The sequence below is a fragment of the Lolium rigidum genome, chromosome 5 (genome assembly GCF_022539505.1).
Source record: "Lolium rigidum isolate FL_2022 chromosome 5, APGP_CSIRO_Lrig_0.1, whole genome shotgun sequence".
Lineage (NCBI taxonomy): Eukaryota > Viridiplantae > Streptophyta > Magnoliopsida > Poales > Poaceae > Lolium > Lolium rigidum.
The window spans coordinates 54,039,509-54,049,431 of NC_061512.1; the positions used below are offsets into that span (position 1 = coordinate 54,039,509).

The following is a 9,923-nucleotide window of genomic DNA, read 5'->3' on the forward strand; positions in this document are numbered from 1 at the left end:
CCCGTCTATCTCTATCGCGCCTTCGACCTCTCCCTGCCCTCATTTCCCCATTCCCTTCGCACCCTCGAGCCGGCGGCGGCGGCGGCGGCGGAGCCTTCACGGGCGCTCACCGGACGAACCCAGTAACTCCCTCTCTCCCCTACCGTCCCTCCCCATCTATGCGTGCTTGCGAGCGTGTTCGTACGTGCATGTGTTCTCGCGTGTTGTTTCCTCCGCAAACCCTAGGTCTTCGCCATACGCGCAGATCCACGCGCACTTCGGAAATCTTTGCTTAGCACTTACTTGTTTCCGTATAGCCTCGTTATCGTGCCAGTCTTGAGCTAACTCTGACCCGAGAGATGGCGGTGGAAATCTGGTGTGTCGCGTGCATTTACTTCTTCTGGCGTCAAAATTCCTGTCTTTGACATGCTACCCTTCTGACTGTTGACCGTCGACACACATAACCCTATGTCAACCTGTGAATCGCTCTCTCCGGTGGCATGCTTATATTTTGTTCAGAGGTTTTATTGATTGTGTGGAATGTGGTAATATGCATATGCTGGTATCTGGTTCTCTTTGCAGGCTGCATCTTCCCATGATTAGTAATTAGCATTTCGATGTTAGCTCGTGAGCTTTAGGTGGGATGCTTATAGTCTTAGGATTTATCTGGTGAACTATGCGCAATCTAGCATGGTCGATTCTGTCTTGATTATGCAAATTTTGATATAAGACTTCATGCTCTGTAGCATAGTCCCATGTTTGTGCTAGAAGAATGCTTTCAAAGTGCTTGTGTCTACCGATTGATAAGTCCAAAATAGCAGAATTTACACCTTTTCTTATCCAAAAATTTGGGAACCATTGATAAGTGTTTTCATAAACTGATATGTGCTGATAATTCCAGTAAGTTTTCTTGTTTATTTCAATCTGTCGCCATGTTGTTAACGTTTCCCGCACTTGCGTGTAATTTTGATTACAGACAACACTATGAGGAGGTACAGTCCCCCACACCGTAGTCCCCCAAGGAGGGGATATGGCGGCAGCCCCCCACGGGGCCGTAGCCCCCCGAGGAGAGGATATGGAGGCAGCCCCCCACGGGGCCGCAGCCCCCCGAGGAGGGGATATGGTGGCAGAGGAAGAAGTCCCCCTAGGAGGGGTGGATATGGAGGACGGAAGGAGCAGGGATCCGGGAGTCTCTTGGTCCGCAACATCCCATTAAGCGCCAGGTGCATAAACTGTGGCATCAATACCTTTTTTAATTTCCACTCAAGAAGCAATACTTTGATTTACAAACTTTTCTCTCAACTCTGACAGAGCGGAGGATCTTCGTGTTCCCTTTGAAAGGTTTGGTCCCGTTAGGGATGTTTACTTGCCAAAGGATTATTACAGCGGGTAAGTTGTATGAAGTCAAATTGGTTAGCAGTTGCCAAACTATTTTGCTGTGTTTGATGATGGCAAATGTACAAAGGTTGAAAGCTTGTCTGCATTGTTGCCACATGAGCTTAGAAGCTTCTCTAAAATTATTGATTAACCTTTGTTTCATTAACGGAACTTGTGACTTTGCGAGCATCTTCCAGCTTCTCTGCAACCACTTTGTGCATTTAAGCTCCATAAAAAAATGCTCTAATCATTTTAAGTATGCTGATGTGCACCACTGGTTTATTCCTGCCACTAGAATACATAATGTCCTAATTTGGTAATATTTAGATTACTTGTCCTACTCATTCATCCTTGCCCTGTGTGATTTTTTTCTGAAATGATTCCCAGGGTTGTATTGGTTTGAAGTAAATACAAGCCCTTGATTTCTTGAAGAATGCTTTTTTAATAATCCTACAATTCATTTGCTTGGCAAGATAGAGTCTTGTGTGAATCAAGAAGTTCTTCTACGAAGACAAAGACTTGATTGGTAGAGAAATTTAATTTCACGGAGGGAAGAGACTTATACTGTGTGGTTGGTCCATGAGAAGATAAAATGGTGCGAAGTTGATTTCAAGTACTTTCATGACTTTTCACATTGGGGAACTGAAGCAAATGCTTTTACGAAGATGCTCGATGCTCTTTACGACAATTGCCGTACCGTAGTTGTTATACAAGAAACAAAGATACTAGAGCCTGGACGTGTAACTGCCTTTTGCAGCTCTTGCTTCCCTTTTGACGGAGATGTTAGTAAGTTGTTGACTGTGCTTTGCCAAGAGCACATACTGAATTTTTTTAACTGCGATGGTAACATAACAGGCATACACACTACTTATGAGCGTTTGATACACTCAAAATTATTGTTTATATGATGTTTCATCAATTTTTCTTAACCTACTTGTCTGATGAAATTTACATGTGCAGGGAGCCGCGAGGGTTTGCGTTTGTGGAGTTTGTCGACCCTTATGATGCCTCTGAGGCCCAATATCACATGAATCGCCAGGTATTTTTTGGCCGGGAGATAACGGTCGTGCTTGCTGCTGAGTCGCGGAAAAGGCCAGAGGATATGCGTACTAGAACTAGAGTCAGGTATGCATTTCCATTCTGTATGAAGATTTGCCTTGTCTTCTCTTGTGCTTAACTGAAATGACTGTTACTTTGCAGGGGGTATTCTGGAGGTGGTCATGAAGGCCGCCGTTCGTCTCACCATGGTAATATCCTCTTCCTGTAAAAATGCAACAAACAAACAACAACAACAACAACCAAGCCTTTCAGTCCCAAACAAGTTGGGGTAGGCTAGAGTTGAAACCCATAAGATCTCGAAGCCAAGTCATGGTTCCGGAAGGTGGATAGCTAACTTCCACGCACCCCTGTCCATGGCTAAATCTTTGTCGATATTCCAAACCTTCAGGTCTCTCTTAACGTAAAAATGCAACATATATAATTCTGAAACCTTGTTTTTGCGTTTTACCAGGATAAATTTTTAGAATTCCTGATGTACCTTCCAGGTTTTTGGTGTATAACTAATGAATATAGATAGCATTGGATTCTTTGTTTATTTGCACCTTTGCAATCTTGATAAGTATCAAAGTTGTCTTAAGACTAATACGTATGTGCACACCTTCCCACTCCTGTGCTATGAATGTCTCAAGTTGAGATTACTCTAGACTCATTGCACACAAGTTCGTCTTATTTTAGATTTTTGAAGGTGTGAAATCTGCAGTTGCTATGAACTTGCTACCTCCTCCCTTCCATAATTCTTGTCGCAGATTTGGATGTATCTATGCTTAAAATGTGTGTAGATACATCCAAATCTGTGACAAGAATTATGGAATGGAGGTGTTTTTATATTTCAAATTCAGTGCAACCTTATCTTGTCGGTGTGCCAAATTGCTTATAGCCTCTCATGTTTCCTACAGGGAGATCTCGTTCGCGTTCACGCTCATTCTCCCCTGGCCCTCGTGGCGGTGGCCGTGCTCGGTCAAGGTAGGCCAGTAACATTTTTTTAGTAATTTCCCTTGGCATTTGACATTCCTATAGCTATTCAACTTTGATTCTTCAGTCATTTATTGTTTTAATGTTTTTCTTTGAAAAAAGGTCATACTCTCCTGCTCCTAGAAGGCGAGATGACTACTCTGCTTCACCACGGGGAAGGGATTCTCACCGCACAAAATCTCCTGTGCGTCATCCAAAAGAGCATGGAGAAGACAAGCGGAAATCCTATTCTCCTGCTGGTGGGGAAGGTGACCAACGTGATGCTGATAATGGTTATGATAAGTAAGTTATGGCCGTATTGTTGACACTAAGCTCCTGTGCCTTCATTGCATTAGACAGCTGTGCATATCGAATTCTCGCTGCTTATCCTATCTCTATGGCCGTTTCTTCATTGTAAGTCTTAACATATACTAGTAGTATTACAAAAAGAGTTTTAACCTCATACCATCTCTATCGTGGTTGTTTTTATGCTCCAGTTTGTTCTGTTACATATTCATACTGCACACTGAAGACTTAAGGACAGAAGAGTGTCAATGAAGACATATGAAATGAATGGTTGCAGTTCGTAGTGCCTTCATTCTGCTCGCTAATGCTGACGTACATTTAGCATTATTCTACATTAGTTATGGGATATCACCTTATATAAGCATACTTTGGATCTTATTCTCCATTAGTTCTGGGAAATGCAAATACTTGTCTCGTAAAATGTCATAGATTAAGCAATATTGTCACTGTATAGTGAATCTCCTTACAATGGTTTATGTCTACAGGAGGTCACCAGCCCCAGACAGTGATGGTTCCCCTTCACGCCGTAGGGCAGCCAGGCCAGCTTCAGGTTCACCTCCAGGATCCCGCTCTAGGTCCCCTGAGGCCTCCCCCGCCCACAGTGACTGATAAGAAGTTGCCACCAGCTGCAGTTCTTATTTCGTGCCTCTGTCTAGCTTCTACCGTTATCAGACCCTGTTTGGTTCCAGTAAAACCCTTTGTGTGTGTTGTATTGAGTGTAGCTGTCTGTCATAGACCTTTAGCCTGTTCTATGCTGGCTTTGTTGCTGTTGTACGGTTGAACCTTATTACCTTTTAGCTCCATGTGTCTGTCTTGTCTATGTACGGGTTTTGGAGTCTCAGGCACCCATTTTCCATTGACTTTGTTTGGAAAAAGATTTGTGATTTGATCCAACACTGAAGCGTACTAAGGAGTGAAAAAGCTGGAACGGTGTCTGAACAGCTGACATGCAGCTGCAAGGCACTCCTGCTAAAACTCGAGGGATCTATCTTTCAACCTTACAAAGTATTCATGAAATGGTTTATATATTGAATAGCTGAACTGGTTACTGAAACATTCGGATAATTCATATCCCATCTCATATCCTTCACTTTGCACTTGGATCATTGGATGGATATCCTTGCCTACGTGGTTGTTTAAAACCTAAAATAGATTATGTAAAATTGACTTAGAGCTGCATTTGGTGTGGAAATTATTCTCTGTTTTTATGCCCCTGGTTGTAGGTGACGTGAGTTTTTCCTTTTATCTTGATGTGCTGATATTATGCAACGAAGCACTGTGGCCGAGAAAGTACGCGTATGCGATGTCTCGATGTGGCTTCGGGCGTGGTTCAAATGATTGGTAAATTTCACGCACCTGCATTTTTTTTTTGTGTTTCCCAGCTTTCGTCTGCGAACGGTAGTAGTGCTGACCGAGGAAAACAGATAAAAAACCGAACGGGAACACTACGAAAAACTCGGGCGACAGAAATGGGTCAGACCAAAATGCTCTATGTTTGCAGGAAAACTAAGAAAAACCCGGGCGACAGAAATGGGCCAGACCAAAATGCTCTATCTTATTGGACGCCTATCTTTGCCGCTGGCCCCCTTGATCGAGCTCTCAGTTCCGTGGCCCAGTTTGTAAGGGAAAGAACTTATCATCGTTCAAACTGGCGCAGCAGGCGATCGCTATTCTCCGCTTACTGCGGGAGCAATCTGGCGCTCCGCGCACCCCCGCGTTGTATGGGCCTGGCCCATAAACTTTTCATGGTAGCTTCCCAGACTGTTTGAGCCTCTTTTAGTCAGAATCTTGCCTGGTTCGCTTCTGGCGGCGGGGCACCGCAAGAAAAACAGTGAATAACTCTGAGATGGTTTCTAGTGAAGCTGCGTGCGGCGTGCCTGCTTTCTTTTTCGAAACAGCTTACTACTCCTACATCACATCACTATTTTTATAGTAGACATTACCAAACACCAAACACTGTTTCTAAATTCTAATAGATATTTTGTAATTTCTCTGAAGTACCGATGCGCACTACAGCCCAGCACTGATTGTATGAATGATGGATAGTTGGAATGCCAAAAAATAGCATATGTAGTAATTCAAATTTTTGGGGTTGATTCTTACAAAATGATGAACGGCGAACCCTTGTACCTGCGATAGCGAATCCCACGGATAAATGTTCAATGAGGGAAAGCATTCAAATTTCATAAATGTTCTTACTTTTCTAATTTTGCTTTCGAGTAAACAAATGTTTATCTCAACAAATGTTATGTCCAAATAATTGTTAAAAGTGGAAAATATTTTCATAAATGTTTACTGTTGAAAACATTTTTTCAAAATTTAGAAATGTTCAACCATGGAAATTGTTCTTTTCCATAAATGTCCAAGCCGGAAATCTGTTCAAAGTGAAACTCGGTTCAAGTATATTTAAGGCGGAAATCCGTTCAGGTAGATTTTCCCGTTCAAGTAACATAAATGTTTAGACCATTCAGCTCTTTTATAATTTTTAAGGCAAAAATCCGTTGAAGGTGAAATTAGTTGAAGGCAGAAATCCGGTCAAGATGGAACTCTGTTCAAGTACCCTAAAGACGGAAATCCGTTCAAAGTGGAATCCGCTGAAGGTGGAATTCGTTCATGGAGGGAAACTATTCAAAATTCAAAAAAATGTTTTTGAGGATGGAAAAAATGCATTTTTCAAAATACAGAAATGTTCAAGGATGGAAATTGTTCTTTTATCATAAATGTTCAAGGCGGAAATCCGTTGAAGGTGGAATTACCGTTCAAGTAAAACAAATGTTTAAATCGTTCACCTCTTTTTACAAAATTTCAAGGCGAAAAATCCGTTCAATGGTGGAAAACCGTTCATGAATGTTTAAGGTTGAAAACATTTTTTTTCAAAATTTGGTTCAAGGTGGAATTCTGTTCAAGTACCTGTTAAATGTTTAAGGAGAAAATCGTTCATGGAGGGAAATGGTTCATGTATATATAAGGTTCAAAACATTTTTTCAAAATTCAGAAAATGTTCAACCATGGATTTTATTCTTTTTTATAAATGTTCAAGGTGGAAATCTGTTCAAGAGGGAATTCGGTTCAAGTACGTTCAAGGCAGAAATCCGTTCAAGGTTGATTTCCCGGTCAAGTAACATAATTGTTTGAACCGTTCAACTCTTTTATAAATGTTCAAGGCGAAAATTGTTAAAGGTGGAATCCATTGAAGGCGGGAATCCGTTCATGTGAAAACCGTTCATTGAGGGAAACCGTTCATAAATTCTTAGGGGTGAAAAACCGTTCAAGGCACAAATCCATTCAAGGTGGAATTCCGTTCAAGTATGTTCAAGGTAGAAATCCGTTCAAGTAACATAAATGTTTAAACCATTCATCTTTTAATAAACTCTCAAGGAGAAAATCCGTTAAAGGTGGAATCCGTTCAAGGCCGCAAATCCTTTCAAGGTGGGATCCGTTCAAGGTGGAATCCGTTCAAGGCAAAAATCGTTCATGGAGGGAAACCGTTCATATAAATTTAAAGTTCAAAAATGATGTTCTGATTTATGTTGAAGGAGAAAATTTGTTGAAGGTGGAATCAGTTCAAGGCGGAAATCCGTTCAAGATGGAACTATGTTCAAGTACGCTAAAGGGAGAAATCCGTTCAAGGTGGAATTCCCTTTCAAGTAACATAAATGTTTAAACCATTCACCTCTTTATATAAATTTTCAAGGCAAAAAATCCGTTCATGGTGTAAAACTATTCATAAATGTTTGAGGTTCAAAACATTTTTTTGAACATTCAGAAATGTTTAACCATGGAATATGTTCTTTTCCATAAATATTCAAGGCATAAATCCGTTCAAGGTGGGATTCGGTTCAAGTACCTATTAAACGTTCAAGGCGGAAAATCGTTCATGGACAGAAACCATTCATAAATGTATAAGGTTTAAAACAATTGTTTTCAATATTAAAAAATTTCAACCATGGAATTTTTGTTCTTTTTCATAAATGTTCAAGGCAAAAATCGTTCGTGGAGGGAAACCATTCATGTATGTTTAAGGTTCAAAAAAATTTCCAAACTTTAGAAATATTCAACCATTGATTTAATTCTTTTTAAAAATGATCAAGGTGGAAATCTATTCAAGGTGGAATTCGGTTCAAGTACGTTCAAGACGAAAATACGTTCAAGGTGGATTTCCCGGTCAAGTAACATAATTGTTTAAACCATTCAAATCTTTTATAGATGTTCAAGGCAAAAATCGTTAAAGGTGGAATCCGTTCAAGATGGAAATCCATTGAACATGGAATCCGTTCAAGGTGGAAACCGTTTATGGAGGGAAACCGTTCATAAGTGCTTATGGGTGGAAAACCGGTCAAGGCCGAAATCCATTCAAGGTGGAAGTTTGTTCAAGTACGTTCAAGGCAGAAATTCTGTCAACTAACATAAATGTTTAAACTGTTCAACTTTTAATACATTCTCAAAGCGATAATCCGTTAAAGGTGGAATCCATTGAAGGCGGCAAATCTGTTCAAGGTGGAATCGTTCAAGGCGAAAATTATTCATGGAGGGAAACCGAAGATATATGTTTAAGGTTCAAAAATGATGTTTCGATTTATGTTTCAAGGCGAAAATCGATTGAAGAAGGTGCAATCAGTTCAAGGCGAAAAAGGTAAGCTCCTAGTTATGCACTCTATTACTTGTAATGCCTGATGAAGTTGAAACTCTTACTTTGTTGTATAAATGCATGCTTTACATTAACTTTCAATTTTTGCTTATCCACATAATCATATTCGGAAAATGGAGCGCTGATGCTTGCCAGAAGACTACATCATCTAAAAATTTCTTATGTCCAAGGAAGCACTTTGTCCTCCGGTTCATATTAATTGACTCTAATATGGCGTATCTAGATACATTTTAGTTCTAGATACATTCATATTGAAGTCAATTAATATGGGTGGAGTATGTTTTTTTTCAAAGTGTTTGTTACAGGCTTTTGTAATCTCTGTGAAGTTGTACTCTGAAGTTGCGGAATGTTTAACAGTAGTTTCATTTGCACTTTGAAAAATCATGCGGGGGAGCCTATTTTATACTGTTATATATGGTGAAGCATGTGTGTACCATTTTATACTGCACAAAATATTCCTACTTCGCGTGTTCGAATACAGATAACGAAATGAGAAAATTTAAGGCAAGACAACATGGTCACGTTGTATCGTGTGGGGGAGCAAAATCGGGAGACACCGTTTCACAGTTGTAAACACACCGTGCGACACATTAGCGAACAGGTACTACACATTAGCAACGCTGAAATGGGCCGAGCCCATCAAACCCGATCGCTTGAAAAAAAGGTATGCGGAGCCACTCATCCGCTCCGCTTCAAGCGGTCAATAGGCGAAATCGTTAAAAAAAGGCCAACCTTCGCGAAGGGAAGGCAACTCGCTCCACACACGACAAGTGGCGCACTGTGGTGCCAGAAAATCCCTGGGAAGTGGTCTTCCTGCTCGCCACTGTCGCAAGGGAAAGCAAGGTGGGGATGGGGGAGGAGAGAGAAGACTGGGTTGTGTCAGTTTTCCTTTTTCTTTTAGATTCCTTTTTTTAAAATGAAATATCTTGAGAACCGTAAGTCCAAATTGCGAACCGTTTTCACTTTTGAGATCCTCGCGTCGAGATCTTCAAAACTAGATCCCATGTTGATAGGTTTCGAGATATTTTTTTCGTACTTCCTATACTACTATGGTTGTACTCGTGTTGTGTATCTAACTGTACTTGTGCATGAACTGATAAGTACTTCTGTTTTGAATGTATTTGGTGCATTTTTCCCTTTACTCGTGTGACCAACTGTATCTGTACTCGTTCGTGTGCGCGACTATACCTGTCTTATGTGGATGACTGTACCTGTACTCGCTCGTGTAGGCGACTGTACTTACTCGTGTGCGTAACTGTACTTGTATGTGTGCGTGACTGTACCTGTACTCGTGTGCAACTGTACCTGTCTTATGTGGGTGACTATACCTGTATTCGATCGTGCATGCGACTGTACTTACCAGTGTGTGTGACTGTACCTGTCTCGTATGCGTGACTGTACCTGTATTCACTCGTGTATGCGACTGTACTTACTTCGTGTGTGCGACTATATCTGTCTCGTGTGCGCGATCGTACCTGTACTCGTTCGTGTGCACGACTGTACTCGTGTGGTAGATGTAACTGTACTCGTGTGTTGTATGTAACTGTACTCGTGTCATCTTATCAAGGAGTGTTTATGGAAAAGCTAGCTAAGTGACGCGTGC

At 41.1% G+C, this 9,923-nt stretch overlaps 1 protein-coding gene across 1 annotated transcript; it reads left to right on the forward strand.

The window, feature by feature from the left end:
- The first annotated feature begins 82 nt into the window (after positions 1 to 82).
- Positions 83 to 4,469, forward strand: LOC124652837 (serine/arginine-rich SC35-like splicing factor SCL30). The gene is made up of 8 exons (XM_047191879.1): positions 83 to 122; positions 956 to 1,202; positions 1,291 to 1,368; positions 2,317 to 2,481; positions 2,557 to 2,603; positions 3,312 to 3,378; positions 3,490 to 3,669; positions 4,158 to 4,469. Exons 2-8 carry the CDS (start codon positions 964 to 966, stop codon positions 4,279 to 4,281), a joined length of 900 nt encoding a protein of 299 aa, XP_047047835.1. The 5' UTR covers positions 83 to 122; positions 956 to 963; the 3' UTR covers positions 4,282 to 4,469.
- The last annotated feature ends 5,454 nt before the right edge of the window (positions 4,470 to 9,923 follow it).

Excerpts from the sequence above, each read along its gene's own strand:
- LOC124652837 (XM_047191879.1), top strand. The coding sequence starts at position 964 with ATGAGGAGGTACAGTCCCCCACACCGTAGTCCCCCAAGGAGGGGATAT. Across the intron at positions 1,203-1,290 it reads AACATCCCATTAAGCGCCAG|AGCGGAGGATCTTCGTGTTC; the intron begins GTGCATAAACTG and ends CAACTCTGACAG. Across the intron at positions 2,482-2,556 it reads CGTACTAGAACTAGAGTCAG|GGGGTATTCTGGAGGTGGTC; the intron begins GTATGCATTTCC and ends GTTACTTTGCAG.